Raw genomic sequence first — 20,464 nt, forward strand, 5'->3', positions numbered from 1 at the left:
AGGAGACGGGTGTTGGAGAATGTGTGTCCAGCTGACCTCACTTAACCGTCAGAAGGAAAAACCATAACAAAATTATCTCACCTTAAAGCAGGAGAATAGGGGGTATCAGAGGAAGACGCTCTCACCGGGCTCAGACTCACTCTGATCTGAAATGAACGGCAGCTAGAATCAAATGTCCTAGGAGCCAAGGCTAAAGGATCAACGCTAAGCAAAAACAATAAAGATAAGCGGTAACAATTATTAAGAGTTTACCATACGTGTGACAGTCTACTTCTCACTACCATCCTGTGAATTAGGTAATATTAGAATCTGCTTTTCAGTTGCATTGAGACACAGGTTAAATAACTTGCGCAGAATTACACCTAGGAGTGGCGGCGTTCCTTGCAAATGTTATACCAATTGACTACAGATGTTATTTTTCGAATTTGTTGGTGATATTGAAATAATTGGAAACACCAAATTCCCATCAGCTAGAGAATGGCTACATTAAGTATGAAACAACGAGTTATGCAGTACTGTGCTATACAAAAGGAGCCCTGATGGCACAGTGGTTAAAGCGCTCGGATGCTTAACCTGAAAAGTTGGTGGTTGGAAATGACCAGCTGCTCTGCAGGAGAAAGATGAGGCATTCTGCTTTGTAAAGATTTCAGCCTTGGAAACTCTATGAGCCAGTTCTACTCTGCCCCCTGTGAGGTTGCTATGAGTTGGAATCGACTCAGTGGGTACCGGTGCTAAACAAACATGGAAAGGTCCCCAAGACATAATTTTGAATGGAGAAAAAATGCAAGTTGCAGAACCAATATGTATTAAGTGATTCCTTTACGTAAAAGCAAACCTCTCAAAACAATACTGTTTTATTGTGGTACATTACTTATCTATGTAAATAAATAAAGAACTGGAATAAAATACACTTAACTGACAAAGGTGAGCAGGGGAGAAGGGGATAGTTACGGATTTATGGGAGTTATGGTAAATGGAACTTTATCCTTATTCATAAAGTCTTTTTTGGGGTGTAATTGTGGCCAGAAAAAATGTATATTCTATATGGTCTTTATATAATAATAATTTTTAAAATGGAGTAAAACTGACATTTGTATCTACTGTGAGCACCCCTTCTGTTTAATGGTGGAGCCCTGGTGGTGCAGTGGTTAAGTGCCCGGCTGCTGACCAAAAGGTTGGCTGTTCGAAACCACCAGCCGCTTCACAGGAGAAAGATGTGGCAGCCTGCTTCCGTAAAGGTTTACAGCCTTGGAAACCCTATGGGGCAGTTCTCTGTCCTGTAGGGTTGCTGTGAGTCGGAATCAACGGCATTTTTTTTTTTTTTAATACGGTCGCTATGAGTTGGAATGGACTCAGCAGTGGATTTTATGTTTAATGTCTATAAATTTGAATGACTCCAGAAATAAAATCCATTATTAAAAGGTAAAGATTTGAGGGTATGAGAGTATAAACATAAAAATAAAGCATTTTCAGGGAGTCTCCCCAACACTTTTAAAGCCATTTTAAACATGAAATATTTCATTATTTAGTCCCAGAAAGCTTGAAAAATGAATGTGACCCTAAAACTGCTCTAGCTCTACGTAGCTCATATTAGATGGAAATTGAGAGACATTAAGTAAATATATCTATATATATGTATTTAATATGGGTCTTGATATTTTCAGTTAAAATATTTTATAACAAAATTATCACTTATAAAGTTTTTTTTAATAAAATTATTAAAGATTTGGTAAATTCTTATACCTGACAGTTTTGTAGCTCTAGATAAAAATTATGTTAAAAAACAAAACCAAACCATTAACGACATCTCTTTTGCACATTACTCTAAGGGTTGAGGCCTTAAAACTGGAAGGGATAAGCCCAGGCATTGAAATGGGAACTATCCACTCTAACTGGCAATAACTACTAGAAATTTCCCTTTAAAAATACACCATTTGGTGTAAGGAATATCAAGAGTCCATTTTGGTTTGAGAATCCCTTAGTTATTCAGCATATTTAGACAAGTACAGAGGAAAGTAGGAGTAGATGTGCTTACCTGATAAATCCCTCTGTATCTGGGACTTCCCATCACAAGGTTGGCAAGACCCCATCAAGTGAGGGTTCTAATTATGCTGATGTCATAAACTGTTGCTTGGTAGCCAGCCAGATCAACAGAATTTTCACAAGGCCCTGGCTTAGGCCATTCTGTACCCTGACAATATGCTTGAAATCTAGTTTAGCAGATGTGTTAATTATCCCAAAAGAAACATTTATTTCTCCTACAGTTTCTGAGGGTCAGGAATCAGAGCAGCGTGGCTTGGCTCTGGCCCTTTTTTATGGTTGCACTCAAGCTGTTGGTCAAGGCTGCAGTCATTTCAAGGGATGGAAAATCTTCCAAACTCGTGCAGATATTATTGGTGGGCCTCAATTCCTTGCCACGTGCTTCCCTCAGAGTGAGAGACAGACTGACCAAGATGGGAACCACAGTGTCTTTTATAACCTAATCTTGAAAGTCACATACCATTAATCTCCATATGCTAATGACACACAGACCCACCCTAGTACTGAGAGGGAGCTAGACAGGGGTGTAAAGACAGGAAGTGGAGACCATTGGGGGCCGTTTTGAAAGCTAGTTGCCACCATATACCATTTCCCAAACTCTCACTCCCAGTGATAATTACCAGATACCTACAGGGTGCCTAGAGCTCTAGTTAAAATAAAGGAATTAGAGATACTATACAAACCAGATAAGATTGGGTCTCAAAGGTACATTTGTACAATTTCTTGGGCATCAGACAAATGTTTAAAGAAGATGATAAAATGTATACAACCACAGTTAAGTGGTTAGGTGCAAAGAATTAATTAATATGGCTCTTTTAGCCATAGTCTTTGTGACTCACACACAGCGATTGAGTGGGACTATGTAAAAAAGGTATATGAAACCTGTGATAGTTGAAGTTATGTGTCAACTTGGCTAGGCCATGATTCCTGATATTGTATGGTTTTCCTCCATTTTACGTGTTGTGGATCCTGACCTCTACATGTTGATGAGGCGGGATTGGTATAAGGTGTTTCTTGGGTCACAGCCTTGCAGAAGGGCCTGACTCAAGTCCTACCTTACTGAAGTTACGCCCTTCCCTGGGGTGTGGCCTGCACCTAAGATATATATGTACGTCCTGGTGAGGCTCTCTCTGCATCTGAATCCTTCCTCTGGTTCCTGATCAGCTGACCTCCCCAAAGGCTTGCTGTCTGACCTGCTGATTCTAGGATTCACTGGCCTCCACTACCCCTTGGGCTGGCAGCCTGTCGTGTAACCTGATTCTCCAGCTTCCACAGTCTTGTGAGCGAGCCAGCAGCCTGTGGTCTGATCTACGGGTTTGGGTCATCAGCTCCTGCACCCCCATGGGTCGGGAGAAACCTACGCCAGACCCACGAATTTGGGACTTGGCAACCTCCATGACTGTGTGTGCCATTTCCATTATACGGTTTGTGAGTTCTATGAGAAGTTGCAGCAAACTAGGGAACCCAAAGACAGGAGGGTGAGTAGTTGATGTTAGAGATGATGGAGTGGTACAGCAGCTTGGAAAAGTTGGACATTTGGAATGTCTTTAACTTCCGCCTCATAGGAACCAGCTTTGTGCTGATCCTTGTAAAAGAAATTACTCGTTTGCACAGTTACATACCTAAACGTTATTCTACTACCAGTTGCTGTCCAGTTGATTCTGGCTCATGGCAACCATGTGAGTGTCAGAGTAGAACTGTGCTCCATAAGGTTTCCAATGGCTGATTTTTTTGGAAGTAGATCGCCGGGCCTTTCTTCTGAGAAACATTAGTTACTTTAAATAATATACTTCAATGTTTATTTATTAATCCATCCATTTGAGATAGTCTCTTTTGATTTCCAGCTATAAGATGAGGCATTTCTACCTCTACCCATCTCATTACTTCCAGCCATGTATGAATACACCGTTAATTTATACTATTAAGGTTTATAGCATTACCTTCTGTTGGATAACCATACTTAAGTATTCATGTAACCACAATGATTAATAAAGGTAGTTGGTGGGGGCTTTCTCTGATATTACTGACCTCCGCCTTAACTGAGTGCACTGAATTTGAAGTCCATGTGGATACTGTTGGGAAGGCCTCACATTAGGGGACTTGGTGATGGGAGAGATAGGGGAGAGGCTGGGTAGGCAACACATATGCACGTATACTCAAAGAGGCACACTGACAGGCACACACACACATATAACCCTATACTGCCAAAAGGAGGAGGCCTTACTGTATGCTAACTCCTATTTTGAGAGCCTGACCCCTGCCATGAGGAAGTTTCCATGAAGTTTGCCTTTGCTTCACTGTGAGGGAACAGCTCTACTACACATGCAAGTACAGGCGGAGAAGGTGAGTGTCTTAGTTATGTAGTGCTGCTATAACAAATACAACAAGTGGATGGCTTAAACAAAGACGTTTATTTTCTCACATTTGAGGAGGCTAGGGGTCCGAATTCAGGGTGCCGGTTCTAGGGAAAGGTTTCCTCTGTCAGCACTGGAGGAAAGGCCTTGTCTCTTCAGCTTCTGTTTCCTGGTTCCTCTGAGACCTGCATGTGGCTTGACATCAACCCTCCCCCATCTCTGACAGAGAGGAAGCCCTCCTCTAGAGCTGGTGCCCTGAATTTGGACTTCCAGCCTCCTGAACTGTGAGAAAATAAGGTTCCATTTATTAAAGCTGTCCACCTGAGGTCTTTCTGTTACAGCAGCACTAGATAACTAAGACAGAATTTGGTACTGAGAAGTGGGGATGGTGCTCTAACAAATACCAAAACTGTGGAAGCGGTTTTGGAATTGGTTAATGGGTAGAGGCTGGAAGAGTTTCAAGGTGATAATGGTAAAAGTCTAGATTGATTTGAAGAAACTTGGTAGAATTATGGACGTCAAAGATGATTCTGATGAGGGCTCAGAATGAAGTGAGGGGATCTATAGAGACAGTCTTCATCATCTTAGAGAATACCTATGTATGGCACCAGCAACAGAATGTTGCTAGAAATGTGGACGTTCAGTGTGCTTCTGGTGAGGCTTTAAAAGAAAATGATGAATGTGACTGGACAATGGAAGAAGAGGGATATTTTTAATGCAGTGGCAAAGAACTTGTCTGAATTATGTTCAAATGTTTAGTGGAATGTAAAACTTGTAAGTGATGAACTTGGATATCTGGCTGAGAAGATTGCTAAGCAAGATCTTAAAGGGGCCGCATGATTTCTCCTTATAGATTATAAGTAGTAAAATGCAAGAGGAAAGAGATGGATTTAAAAATGAACTGTGCAAAGTGAAAACAAAACTTAAAGATTCAGAAAATTCTGTTGTACAAACTAAGGACACGTCCTAGAATTTTCACCAAGTACATGGCTACTTTTGTTAAAGAGATTAAGCCTGTGACTAATGGATGTAACCAGCTATCACAACAGAAAACCCATCAGCTTAGACTGAAGGGGACAGAGAAAAAACTAAAGGAGAGAATGCCATCTGCCTCTTGGAATTCTACAGACAGGAAATAGGCGAAAGGAGCTATATCTGTTGTCTTGCAAGAAAAGGAAAAAAAACATCCCCAGAGCGGCTAGGAGATCAGCAGAACTGTTGGAAGGAACGTGGGAAGCAGGCTTTCTCCATTTCAAAGGGTGGGGCTGTAGCCTCCCAGATTTCAAAGAGTCAGCAACTGTGTTCTAGAGTGTGGTGCTGCCCTTAAGGTGTGACAAGGCAATGGGGCTGCCAGGGCTGAGGGGGTGGACTCGCCAATCAGGTGGACTAGGAGGGTGGGACCACCCAAAGTCAAGGGAGCAGAGTTGCTGTCTGAGTGGGCCTGGAAGACAGAACTGAAGCCCGTGGCCGAGGGGTCTCCACACAGAATCCAGAAAGCGTGGCTGATACCCGGAGTCTGGAGTGCAGGGCTGTTGCTCAGATGGTCTCAGAGAACGAAGGAATATTTTCAAGCCTTGACAGCTAATGTGAATTATTCTGGTGGGTTTTGGACTTCCTTGGTGCCCTTTATCCCTTTTTTCCCTCCAATTTCTCCCATTTGTAATGGAAATGTCTACCTTGTACCTGTTCCACCATTGTACTTTGGAAACAGATAACTTGAAATCTAGATTTCATAGGTTCACAGATGAAGAGAAATTTTGCCCCAGGATGGAATAACGCCCAAAATCTCATCCATATTTGATTTAGATGATTCAAGAAGATGAGATTTTGGACTTGAGTGGCCTTGAGACTTTTGGGACAAGAATTTTTTTTGACCAAAACAACTAGATGTTGCCCAGTTACCACCACCAACTGCTCTTACAGGGATCACAATAGAGGGCCTCAGACAGAGCGGTGGAAAAATATAGAACAAAATTCAAATTCACACACACACACAAAAAGACCAGATTTACTGGTCTGGCAGAGACTGGAGAAACCCCAAGAATGTGGCCCCTGGACACCATTTTAAGTCAGCACTGAAGTCACTTTTGGGGTTCACCTTTCAGCCAAAGATTAGACAGGTATATAGGGCAAACAATAAGGCAAGTGAGGAACGTGCTTCATAGCTCAGTCATGTATGAGACTAAACATGGACACACCAACCCAAAAGCAAAGATGAGAAGGCAAGAAGGGATAGGAAAACTGGATGAATGGGGTGGAGAAGGGGAGAGTGTTGACACATTGTGGGGTTGGCAACCAATGTCACGAAACAAATTGTGTGTTAATTGTTTAATGAGAAACTAACTTGCTCTATAAACTTGCACCTAAAGCACAAAATAAAAGGAATTTTGGGGGACCAAAGGGTGGAATGTTATGGATTGAATTATCTTCCCCAAAAATATGTGTTGTAAATCCTAACTTCTATGCCTATGATTATAATCCTATTTGAGAATGAGTTGTCTTTGTTATGTTACTGAGATAGGATTAGTGTAGGGTGTGCCTTCAGTCAATCTCTTTTGAGATGTTGTTGTTAAGTGGCTTCCCAGACAACAGCAGAAAAATGTAGAACAAAATTCAAATTCACAAAAAAAAGATGGTTCCCACTCATACGGACCCTGTGTACAAAAGAAATTAAGCAAACGGGAGAAGCAGAGGTGGGGGAAGAGAGATGCCAAGCCACATAAAGATCGCCCAGGAGCAGATGCTCAAAGAGACAAGGACCTTCCTCCAGATCTGAGAGAGAGAGAGAGCCTTCTCCTAGAGCTGGCTCCCTGAATTCAGACTTCTTGCCTCTTGAACTGTGAGAAAATAAATTTCTGTGTGTTAAAGCCACCCACTTGTGGTATTTTTGTTATAGCAGCACTAGATAACTAAGACAGTGGGTGAGGACCTCTCTGCAGCCATTTAGCCACCAGTTGTTGAGCCAATCACCAGAATTTCTCTCCTACTCAGGCCTCTCATGGTCATTGCTTACCAGGTGATGTGACCTCAAGAACAATTCCTACCTCTGCTATGGCCCTTTCTCTTGGATGCTTAAGTTGTGAGTCTTACTTTTCTAGTCCATTCATCAGTGTGGTCCCTTACACTACTGGAAGAGTGGCATGAGCTGAGTTGAGACTGGCAGGGAAGACAGGGATCAGCTCTTAAAAGGCCTTGGCCATGATGTTCTAAGATCAGTGGAAAGCCTGGCCCTCCACAAGGTGTACTAACTTCTTTGTTCTCCCCTGGCCAGCCTTCTTTCTTTAGAGCACAACAGACTTATTCCTGCCCCAGGGCCCTTGCACTTACTTTGTGCCTGGGACACCTTCTCCCCAGGTCTTCTACGGACGTTGTTGTTGGGCGCCATTGAGTTGGTTCTGACTCAATGACTATATACAGCAGAACTGATGCTTCATAATTCAAGTGACAGCTCAAGAGAAACCCCCATGGACAGGTTTTCTCTGGTCATCCACTGTAGTGTGCCTTCTCATTTCTCTCTCAAGATCTTGCTCTCTTGAAATGAAAAAAAAAAAAATAATAATGTAAACACCTGTTTCCACACCCAAATTTGACAACTGCTGACAATAAGCTATATTTGCTTGAGAATTGCTTTTCTTTTTCTAATTGTGGCAAAATATACATATAACAAAACATTTGTCATTTCAACATTTTTTCGTGTACAATTCAATGACATTAATTGTGTTTGTCATGTTGTGCAACTGTTACTGGTACTTGTTTCCAAGTTTTTTCATTGCCCTTAACAGAAACTCTGTCGTCTAAGCCACAACTCTTCCTTTCCCCATCCCTCCTGCCCCGGTAACCACTAATGAACTTTGGTCTCTACGCATTTGCCTTGAATTGCTTTTCTTTTTAAATTTTATGTTGTTGAGAATATGCACAGCAAAACATATACCAATTCAACAGTTTCTACATGTACAGTACAGTGACATTGACTACATTCTTTGAGTTGTGCAACCATTCTCACCCTCCTTCTCTGAATTTTTCCTCCTCCATTAATGTAAACTCACTGTCCCCTAAGGTTCCTATTTAATCATTTGAGTTGTTGTCAGTTTGATCCCACGTAGATAGTTCTTACAAGAGCCTAATGCTTAAGGCAGACATTTTTTTACTAGTTAAGCTAAACTATTGTTTGGTTTTAAGAAGGCTTCAGGGGATATTTTTGGTTTACAGTTTAAAGATTATCCCAGGGCAATAGTTTGAAGGGTTCATCCAGCATCTGTGGCACCAGAAAGTCTGAAATCTATGAGAATTTGCAATTCTGTTCTTCATTTTCTCCCTTTTGATCAGGAGTCAGCTATAGAATCTTTAATCAAAATATTCAGCAATGGTAGCCTGACACCATCCACTTCTTTTGGCCTCATAGCAAAGGAGGCAGTTGTTCATGGAGGCAATTAGCCGCACATTCCATTTCCTCCTATTCTGGACTCTCTTTCCTACATTGCTCCAGGTGAGTAGAGACCAATTGTTGTGTAGAACTGCTTTTCTTAAGGAAATAAAAATTACAAATATAGTTAAATTGTTATTTGTAACACTTTCTGATCCCATTCTCCTCTCTCCCTCTCCACAGGCAGTCACTCTTTAAAGTCAGATGTCTGTCTCATCTGTATTTTCACATTTTTACTACAAATGTGTCATAAACAACATACAGTATTTTGTATCTTTAAACATTTATGCATAGGTGGCATCATACTGTACATTGTGAGGCTGAACTTAGAGCCGTATTGCATGGATTTAAATTCTAGTTGCTGGGAGTCTCTGTATGGGGTAATGAAATGTTAGAAAATTAGATAGTGGTGATGGTTGCCACTCTTTGAACATAGTAAAATGGACCAAATTGTATAATTTGAAAGAATGAATTTTATGCTATGTAAATTATATCTCCACAATGCTGTTATAAAAAATGTAGATGGCAATAAAAGGCAATATGTGAAAAATAAAAAATCCTGGCTGCACCACCTACTAGTTGTGTGACCTTGAGCAAGGTATTTAAAAAGCTCTCTTTGGCTTCATCTTTTCATCTGTAAAATAGGATAATCATATCATCTTTCTGATAAGTTTATTATGAGGGCTGAATGAGTTAATATGTATAACAGCACTTAGAACAGTGGATTGAACCAGTACTCAGTAAACATTAGCTATTATTATTTAGCCTTCTGCAACTTATACTTTTTACTCAGTGTTGTTTTCAATATCCATGGTGATACAAGGGAATCTACTTGACTCATTCTAACTGTTGTATAATATTCCACTGTGTGTATATAAGTTTATCGACATCCTTATTGAGAGATATTAGGCCATTTCCAGGTTTGTTATTACAAGCTATGTTGTAGTAAACAGTCTTATACACGTATCTTTGGGCCTCTATGGGGGTGTACAGGAAGAACCTAAAGGGCAGTTACTCGGTTTTGGGCATGCACCATTTGACTTTATTCAATATTGCCGCATTGCTCTTTTGCAATGTCCAAGAGTTCCTCTTTGCCCATCTTCTCATCAACCCTTGGTATGAATAACTTTTATTTTGCAAATATGATAGTTTTAGGTCACATTTCATTGTTTCTTTTGCATTTACCTGTAATAGTGAAATTTGTTTATTGGCCATTTGGGGTTCCTCTTTGGTTAACTAAGGGGCCCTGGCTCTTCCGGAGAAAAGACCTGATGATCTGTTCCTGTAAAGATTAACAGGAAACCAAATGGGGCAGTTCTACCCTGTCCTGTAGGGTCGCTATGAGTTGGAATCGACTCCACGGCTTGGTTTTTGGGTTATGGGGTCGCTATGAGTCGTAATCAAGTCAACAGCACACAACAACAACTTCAGTTAACTGCATGTTTGATACTGCATGTTTATATGGTGTATCATGTTTCTATTTTTTTTTCTTTTTAATTTGTAGGCAGTCTAGATATATTTTTGATATGGAGTATATGTGTGTGTATACATATATATAAACCAAAACCAAACCAAACCCACTGCCGTCGCATCAATTCCGACTCATAGTGACGCTATATATATATAATTGGAAACCCTGGTGGTGTAGTGGTTAAGTGCTACGGCTGCTAACCAAAGGGTCGGCAGTTTGAATCCGCCAGGTGCTCCTTGGAAATTCTATGGGGCAGTTCTACTCTGTCCTATAGGGTCGCTATGAGTCAGAATCGACGACACTGGGTTTGGTTTTTGGGTTTATATATATAATTATGTGAAAAAAAATCAAACCAAAAAAAAAAACAGTTGCTGTTGAGTCAATTCCGACTCAGCGACCCTATAGGACAGAGTATAACTGCTCCCTAGGGTTTCCAAGGAGCCGCTAGTGGATTCAAACTGCTGACCTTTAACACTTAACCACTGCGCCACCAGGGCTCCGTGTGTGTTTAAGTGTGTATGGGTGTGTATAAATGATAGGGTTTGGTAGGTGAAATGAGTATGAAGGGATAAGGGGAAGGAGGACCATAGATGGATTCTCAGGCTTTAGGCTTGGACATGTGAGTGGATAACCTGCCTTTACATGAAGGGTTGTAGTAGGTAACCAGTTTAAGGGGAATGTCAAGACTTCTCTTTTAGACATAAATTTAAGATGCTTCCTGAGTCATCCAAGAGAACAAGTCAGTGCTTTAGATATACATTTGAGAATTGTCAGCTTATAGATGGTATTTAAAGTGATAGCAATGTATGTGTTTATCTTCTGGGAGGATGTGGATAGATAGAGATGAGAAGGATCCTACAGAATTTATACTTTTGGAGAAAGAAGATCCAGCAAGGGATACTGAAATGGAGGACCAGTAAAATGGGTGGTGGTGCAGGGGGGTGGGAAGCAGAATGGTGTGATGTCATGAAAAGCAGGAGAGGAACAGGCTCCCTTTTCATTTTTTGTAATGACTACATACTGTTTCATTGCACGGACATACCGTTTTTCTATTGGGAATTTGGATTTATTTCAATTCTTTTCTATTATAAATGACCCTTTGATGAACATTCTTATAGATTCATGGTTTTTCACCACTGGAATTTCCTTTGAATACACTCCAGTATGTAGGTCAAAGAGTATACCTATTTAAAAATTACAAGCTGCCACATTGTCTTCTAGAAAGTTTGTATCAATTTATATTCCCACCAGATTGAGTTTGTCTTGTTACATACAGATCAATTATCCTCCAGGAAGACTGTGCTGCTCCAAGTCAGCAAGGAGCCCTGGTGGCACAACAGTTAAGCTCTCATTAAGCACTGAGCTGCTAACTGAAGGTTGGCAGTTGGAATCCACGGAACTGCTCTGCTGCTCTGTGGGAAAAAGACTTGGCAATCTGCTTTCATTAAGGTTACAGCCAAGAAAATCCTGTGGGACAGTTATACTCTGTCACATGGGGTCACTATGAGTGGAAAATCCACTGGATGGCATCCAGCAACAACGGACATACCTAATATTTGTTATCTGGAAAACTCTATTGTTAATTGTGTCTGTCAGACTGAATGCATCCAGTATGACCCCATATGGAAAATATGTTCAAATAAAAGAGTTAAACAATATCACTTTTACCCATTGCACGGGGGTTGAGGCTCAAAACCTGAAAGGCCTTTATTCCAGCCCTATTAATCTCATGTAGCCTCCTACCCTGGTGGCTTAGTGGTTAAGTGCTATGGCTGCTAACCAGGTTAGCAGATCGAATCCGCCAGGCGCTCCTTGGAAGCTCTATGGGGCAGTTCTACTCTCTTATAGGGTCACTATGAGTCGGACTCGACGGCAGTGGGTTTGGTTTTGGTGGTGGCCTCCTAAGTTTGGTTTTGGTGTTGGTGACCAAGTCATCAGGGACACCTACAGAGGACAAAGGTGGTGGATTTTTGAAGCTGAGTGCTTCAAACCAAAGCTGATTCAGTGTGGCCAGGGGGCCACCTCTAAAAGGCTACTCCAGTTTGGAAACACTTCAGTTCAAAGTTCAGCCTCAAAACAAATGGAATTTTTGTTAGGTTGGATTCACTCTGGACAGTAGTTGGCATTTCCCGCTTTGGTCTACCTGTTGAAAGAAGGTTCCGTTCTTGTTGAGACAAGTTTCGCAGATGCTTTTCATTTTTTTGGGGGGGGGGGGAGGGAGGGAAACAAATGACAGAAAAACACCACGCGGTGGAATCCACAAAAAGGAAACATTTGGATTAGTGTCTGAGGACACCTGATTTTTGCGCTCGCGTCTGAGTCTTGGTGTGAAGAGTCAGCCACCTGACTCGGCTGCAGACACTCAGGTCTCGAGGACCCACAGTCCCAGGAGCACCTGGAAGCGAAGGTTGCGCTGACACGGGGCGCAGCGGGTATCCGGTCATCCGCTGTCCAGTCCGCGCGGAGAGTGCCGCGCGGAACGCAGCCCGAACACCAGCTCACCACCGCGCGGGCGCCTTCTCTCCCTGGGGAGTAGGAGGAAGGAGGCGGGGCTCCAGCTGGGCCCGCCCCCGACAGCTGCGAGGTGGCCGGGGCGGGCCTTCCGCCCGGCGAGGGGCCACTTCCGGATCCGGGGGCGATCAGTCGGGGCGGGAGCTGCGGAGGCGCTGGGCGAGCGGGCGGGCTCTTTGGAGGCCCGCGCGCGGCCGGCGATGCTGGGGGACAGCTCTGGGCCCCGGGAGCGCGAAGCGGAGGGCGCCGGGGCGGCGGCTGTGCCTGCGCCTCCTGCCATCGACTTCCCCGCCGAGGGCTCGGACCCCAAGTATGATGGTGAGGGACCTGGAGTGCCGCAGCGGGGCTCCGGCTGCCCCGGCCCACCCCCGGTCCTGGAGTGGCGGGGCAGCAGTGGGGTTCGCCTCAGGACCCGGGCGACCTCGCCTGGCTCCGGCTTGAGCCGGGACCCGGCGGCGCGGCGCGGGGGGTGGTGACAGGACGGCAGGGGAGCGTAAACGTTTACTGAGACAGTGCGTCTCTGGGGCCCGCGCTTTTGTTTACCTGTCTGGACCGTGGCTTCCTCTCGCCGACTGAGGGCGTCCGACGTGCTGTCAGGACTGCCCTGAGGCCACTTTGCAGCTCCCCAGCTCTTTGGTTTTGTCAGTCGACCGAATGAGCTTTGTTCACTGCTAGAATGGGACTTTGGAGACTTTACAGTCTTAATACTTTGGGCTAAGAGTTTTCGTTTGTAGCTTCTCGTGTCCTGTGCTTCGCCGACAGGGTAACTACAGATTTCTCGTAGTGAGGCAGTATGGACTATCATTCTCTTCGGTTTTTAAAAAACGTTTCTGAAGAGTTTTGGTTATTAGGAGAAATCCAGTAAACCAGGCTGTTCAGTATAAAGTCAGAGGTTCTTAAAACATCGACTCTAACCAGTTCAAAGTATCCAGTGTTACAATGAAAATGGCAGTGTTGTGTGCTGGTCCAGTCGATTCCGACTCATTGTCAAATTTCTTTATTTGCTTTGGCAATTTGTAAAATTAAATTGTGCTACAATATTTTGCAGGTGGATTTAAAGGTGTAAACTCAGTCGAAAAGATTTTAACTTAACTCTTTGATTTCCTTCCTTACTCTTCCTATGCCTTTTGACCATACCCGTTACCCGTTGCTGTCCAGTAGGTTCCTAGCGACAGAGAAGAACTGGGTTTCCAAGGCTGTAAATCTTTATGAAACCAGACTACCACATCTTTCTCCTGAGACGCAGCTGGTGTATTCCAACAGACTGTCCTTTCTGCTGGTAGCCCCCTCACTTTAACCACCGCGTCACCAGAGCTCCTTTCTTGACCATAAGGGGAAGGAAAACTGTGGTGGTAGTTTAAGTATGCTGTTACAGAGGAAAATTGTAAAATAACTATTTTTCTAATGGGCCCTTTTTCCCCCCAAATACTAGGCAGTGTATACCCGTGTCCATCAAGTCGATTCTGACTCACAGAGACCCTATGAGACAGAGTAGGACGGCCTCGTAGGGTTTCCAAGGAGCAGCTGGTGGGTATGTGCTGACCTTTCAGTTAGCAGCCGAACGCTTAGCCACTGCGCCACCAGGGCTCCAAGGTAGTACACAGCAGCTCAATAACACTCAAAATGTTGTCATAGGAAAAGTCCCAGCTGTGAACACACAAGTCTGTGTGTCTGTTCTGTGACATCATGATAAGGGTTTCTGCAAACTGAAGATAATGCTTGAAGGGAGTGAGCTTGGATAAACTTATTAAAAATTTTCTTTTCCTGGGTTACTAATTAATATTGTTTTGTTTACTTATTACCTTTTCTTCCAAAGAGGCCTAGAATGTCCAGATATAATTTATTTTTTTGTACGAAAAGTAAGACCTGTGAAAAATTTTACTGCATTTTTAATAGATACAAAAACAGAACAGTTAAATGATTTCTCTGTGTGTCCTGAGGAAGTCACTCTGCCACTTAACCCTTTCGTGACCCAAATATTTTTTCCTTTTAATTTTTTGTTGATACTGTGCGCTTTCGGTGATGAAGGGCATGCTGAATCATTGTGTCTGAATTTTTGGTAGGTAATATGGTTTTTGTTTTATGCCTCATTCCACAAACCGTACCTGCAGGGTACAGAGGAATACGTGTACCTCTTACGAACATACATTCTACCCCCAGAGCCCAGAGGTACATATGTGTAGCAAATAAAAATTTTCAAAATTCGTGTTTTCCCTACCAAAAATTCATTGATTAAGTACCACCTCATACAGTACCCTGTAAAAACAGTACTTTGTGGCACATGCCTGGTTTTTCAGTTTCAAACTTACATAGGGCCCTGCTTGCTGGCAGCACGTACTATCAGTGGGACAGGAGCTTCCCAGTGAACCTCAGAGGTACAAAAAGTAAGTGGTAGCTATATATACTGCCAATCCTGAAAGGGTTATTAATGGTGGAGTCAGAAAATTCAAAACTAGATCTAACTCTGAAACCTGTGTTCATCAACAATTTATTGCATAGGAGTTCTCCTATAACCAACATGAACCTTTTATCAGAGTTACTGTGAGACAGAGCCTCCCCCACAGTGTTGCATTAAAAATCCTGTTTCCTTTGCAGGGCTTCCTCCCCACAAGCTTTGCATTTGAATCCTACCTTTGCTTGGAAGTTACATGTAAACCCCATCGCACCTGCGTAGTGTGATTAAGAATGTTGCTGACTAACTTGTATGAACTCCATACTAGTAAACCCCTTAAAAGTAACTTGTATCCTCACCCTTGGGGAGCAGCCTTGGTGGCAGCAGCTCCAGCTGATTCCTTTACCTTGTGCAATGAAATAAAGGTGCCTTTCCTGTTCTCCCACCTTGATCTCTCATTTATTGGCCAATACGAGTCATGCTGAGCAAGAGCCCGGGCTCCAACTTTGTGGAACATCTGTGCTTTCTTTCTGTGCAACAGTGTGCATTAGAAGGAGGGCTGTCAGTGTGCCCACCCAGCCCACTGTCAGGCTCTAGCTGTAGACCTTTAAAAAAAAAAAGCATCTGATAAATCTCATTAATTTTCTTCCTTCATCTGACATCAGTTTTTCACATTTTTTTTTTAACCTCTGATTAATCCTCCAGTCTTTTTATTTTACTTAATAATGGACCATTTTAATCATACTTTCTTGAGAAGATTGATTTAGGTGTTCCTCTTTCTGTCTGCTCCCTCCTACTTGGTAGAAGTCTAGAACTCTTAATTCACCTAGGTCCCAAATCTTATTTCTTACCCTTTTATAAGGGAACTTGACCTCATCTTTCTTTTCAACCATTTTCCCTTTCTTCCTGCTCTTGACCAGAACAGTGAAACTTTAAGTTTCAGCTTTCATTTCCTTTCAGTTTTATGCCTTCCTGCAGTTGAATATCTGTTTTTCCAAAAACCCTGGCAAAACCGTTCTCTTGGATTATCAGTGATTTCCAAAACTACTCATCTTTTTAAAGTTGTCGTTTTTCTTGACACTGACCACCCACTCTCTTTTGTTTTTCTTTATTAAAAAGTAGGATTTTCTCGTTGTAGAAAATAGGAAAGTACATCAGAGTATAAAGAAACGGAAAACCCTTCTACCCGTAATCCCACCACTGTTAACAGCTTGGCATTAAAAAAAAAAAAATCACATTATGGAATATGTGGAAAATATGGAAAAGTATGAAGAAGGTATCTTAGTTATCTAGTACTGCTGAGACAGGTCTAGGATCCCAAGGTAAAATTAAAGCTCTTGTGAACAGAGGCTGTAAAAACTCCAAAGCAAACAAGATGTGGTGTAGGCCAGACATGAGGAAACCAGTATTCCAACCTTAGGCTAAATTTGAAACGATAAGCAACCAGATTTCCTTTAATGCTTCCTCTTAGGATTGTTTTTTAGGCAAACCAACTAAAACCAGAATCCTGCCCAGGCCTAGAAATGATTTGGTTGACCGCCAGATGTCCCTATCCCATAATGAGTCCTGCCTAGGAACCAAGACACTTGTGTCAAGGAACTAAAAATGCTGGATATACATCACCAGGTAATAGCCAGACCCAATTTAGAAGCGAGAGGTCCAACACCCACTTCTCTGCTAAGCCTAACCCATCCCTTTTTTGAATATGCATACTGTTTCCCAGAAATCCAATGAATATGTATAACTTCCCTTTTACTGCATACTATAAAACTTCTCCCAGCCCTTTGTTCTGGGAGACAGTGTTTTGAGAGTGATCTCTCTGTCTCCAACTTGCTGCGAGTATTAAACTATGCTTCAAAATCCACTTGACTCTAATTATTCTTAACAACAGTACAAGCAGCAAACCCATTGCATTGGGTAACAGCCCCATGCCGAAAAACTCACTGCTGTTGAGCCAATAGGACATTAGAACTGCCTCATAGGATTTCCAAGGAGTGGTTGGTGGGTTTGAACTGCTGACCTTTTGGTTACAGACAAATTCTTAACCACTGCACCACCAGGGTTCTCTGGTCCAAAGGACACGCTATTCTTGTGGCTCTTGTTTCTTGGTGTTATGAGGTCCCCATGTCTCTCTGCTCACTTCTGTCTTTTATATCCCAAAAGAGATTGGCTTTAGACCAAACCTAATCTCGTAGATTGAGTCCTGCATCATTAATATAACTGCCACTAATCCTGCATTATTAACATAGAGATAGGATTTACAACACGTAGGAAAATCACATCATATGACAAAATGGTAGACAATCACACAATACTGGGAATCATGGACTAGCCAAGTTGACATACATTTTGGGGGAACACGATTCAGTCCATGACAGAAAGAAATTAAAAATCCAAAATCTTATCACCCAGAGATTACTGTTTACATTTTGGTGTATCTAGAGACAATTTATTTTCATTTAAAATTTTGACTTTAAAACTATTTGTCAAAAGAAGAGTATTTATAAATAGTTTAAAGATTTCCATCTGGTTTTATCGAAATACAATAAAATTTGGAGAAATCACTCACAAAATTTAAACGTGTAAAGAAAAAAGGGGAAGTCACCTATACCCGCATCCCAGTAGTGAACTCACTGTAAACAATTTGGTGTGTTCATTTGCAAATGCTTGTTGAGAGCTGTTAACTGCCAGGCACTGTCCTCAGCACCGAGGGTCAAACTGATTGTTCACGGATGATCTACGATGTCAAATAGGCAGACTGTAAAACAGCGTATACACTGTAAGTTCATTCTTTTAAAAAATTGTGTAGCTATGTCACTGAAAATAGGGGAGGCAGGGATTTTGCTATGTTCTTTCCCGCTTTTTTGGATGTTTATATAAAACCAAACCAAACCTGCGGCCCTCGAGTCGATTCCGACCCTTAGCAACCCTATAGGACAGATTAGAACTGCCCCACAGGGTTTCCAAGGAGTGCTCAGTGGATTCGAACTGCTGACCTTTTGGTTAGCAGGGCTCCATATTTATATGGTGGTTATAAAATGAAAATATTTTAAAATTATGATCATAGTAGTATGATAAACATTTTATGTTTTGCTTTTTAAATGTCACATATTAGTATTTCCTCTGTGATGAATTCACCTTTAAAAATATTATTTTCAGACAAAGTAATATTCTGTATTGTCATTTATTTAGTCTTTATTGTTGGAAATCAGGTTCGGGCCTTTGTTTTAGCCACTATAAATAATAACGGATTGGACTTTTATGTACATAAATCTTTTGTCAGTGTTTCTGATAATTTCTTTAGATTGTTGGGTCAAATACAAACAAAATTTTTAAGCTTTTTGATACATTTTGCTAAAGCGACGACTAGGAAGGTTTTCCTGGTTTATACTTTCATGTATGAAACTGTCTGTGCCACCTACCTTTGTTAGTATTTCTGTGCTAGAGCCAGCTTCTTTGACTTGAAATAGACTATCCGTGATCATATTTTTACATGCCATTGTTTCTAATTTTGTTGTTGTCAGGTGCCATCCAGCCGATTTCACCTCATGGTTGATCTCCTGTGACAGAGTAGAACTGCCCCATAGGGTTTTCTTGGCTGTGATCTTCGCCAGGTCTTTCTCTCGAATAACTGCTGGGTGGGTTCCAACCGCTGACCTTTCGGTTAGCAGCCTAATGCTTAACCATTGCGCCACCAGGGCTCCTTATCATTTCTAATAGCTACATAGTATTCTAGTATATGTGTATATTATAACATATTTAATAATTTTTCTGTATTCTGAACAGTGTTATGTTGAATATTTTGTGCATACATCTCTGTTGTGTTTTGTTTAATTTCCTCACTGATGTGTATTTCCAAAAGTAGAATTGCTGGGTTAAAGGTTTGTACATTTAAAATCTTACAGTGTTTTGCCAAAGCTTGTAGACATTTTTGCTCCTTGGTTTTGAAAATGTCTGCTTTGTTATGCCCTTGACAGTACCGAGTATTCCAGTCTTTGAATGTTTACTAATCTGATGAGCAAGCTCTGGTACCTTACTTATGATTTTAATATGCATATCTTATTTACTAGTTGCATTAAGCCCGTTTGCATTTTTAATTGTGGTTTATTTCTTACTCGCTTGTAATAGCTCTGTGTACATCTTATTAACCTTTTTTTCCTTGTCATATAGAGCACAGATATTTCTCTCACTTTGTGATTCATATTTTAACTTTAAGATGTCTTTACGTAAAGAAGGTTTTATATTGGGCAGATTTTTCTTCTTTTTTTTTAAAATGGTTTTTGGTGTCATACATATAGGCCTTTTCTGTATGTTAATATTCATTTAAAATGAACATTACATCTGCATAATGCAGGCCTTTTTGAGGGGTGTAGGGAAACCTGTGAAAAGGAGCCCTGGTGGCAGAGTTGTTAAGTGCTCAGCTGCTAGCCAAAAGGTCAGTAGTTGGAACACACCAGCTGCTTCGTGGGAGAAAGATATGGCAGTCTGCCTCCATAAAGATTTATTGCCTTGGAAACCCTCTGAGGTAGTTCTACCCTGTCCTATAGGGTTGCCGCGAGTTGGAATTGACTCAACGGCAACGGATAAGGGCAACTGTAGATCAGAGAGGAAGTTGGTGAATGTACGTAGTCTGGATTTGAAAATTTTGGAACTTCCCAGACCTTTTAGTAGTTTATAGAGGAGAGTGGAAGAAAAAAAAAATTTGAAATGGGGCGGTTTTAGAAGGTGTAGGGTATGCGCTTCCTGTATCTGCAAGATATTTCCAGTGGAATGGACCAACAACTCTTGAAAGTTAACGGGTCATTTTTCCTCTTAACAGCCCCCTTCCCAGTTTTTGAACTCATTTGCACCACCGCCACCTTCCCATTCCTCGCGTTTGCAATCTCTGCCTTACCTGTGATTCTGCCTTTAGTCTCCTCAGCCAGTCCATTTCTTTCGTGCTGTCTCTAGGACCTGTTCTCCCTCCGCGTTTCTGTAACTGACCACCTTTACTAGCCTCATCCTAACCTTGTTGACTGCATGCCTCCCTCCAGACTAGCTATTACGTGTTGCCAGAACAGTTTTCTGCAAACGGTTTTCCTTCATTGTGTTTTTGGCCTGTTCAATAGTGTATTAAATAAAGGGCAAGTGAGAACTTAGCACGACCTTCAGCCTTAAGTGCCAACCCGTCTGTCCCCTTGGTCTTTGAAGCCTCTTGTATGGGCAGTTTTTATAGTGGAAAGAGGATGACCTTGGGAGTTAGTCTCATCTGCCTGATTCACTTGTTCCTTAAC

At 41.9% G+C, this 20,464-nt stretch overlaps 1 protein-coding gene across 1 annotated transcript in view; it reads left to right on the top strand.

The window, feature by feature from the left end:
• Nucleotides 1-12,914: 12,914 nt before the first annotated feature.
• The window catches only part of EIF2AK1 (eukaryotic translation initiation factor 2 alpha kinase 1), a 33,782-nt gene continuing 26,232 nt past the window's right edge, over nt 12,915-20,464 (top strand). Inside the window, exon 1 of the mRNA XM_049902821.1 lies at nt 12,915-13,117. Within this exon, the coding sequence (XP_049758778.1) occupies nt 13,000-13,117 (118 nt within the window). The 5' untranslated portion in view covers nt 12,915-12,999. The remainder of the gene's footprint in view (nt 13,118-20,464) is intronic.

Source organism: Elephas maximus, chromosome 12 (genome assembly GCF_024166365.1).
Source record: "Elephas maximus indicus isolate mEleMax1 chromosome 12, mEleMax1 primary haplotype, whole genome shotgun sequence".
NCBI lineage: Eukaryota > Metazoa > Chordata > Mammalia > Proboscidea > Elephantidae > Elephas > Elephas maximus.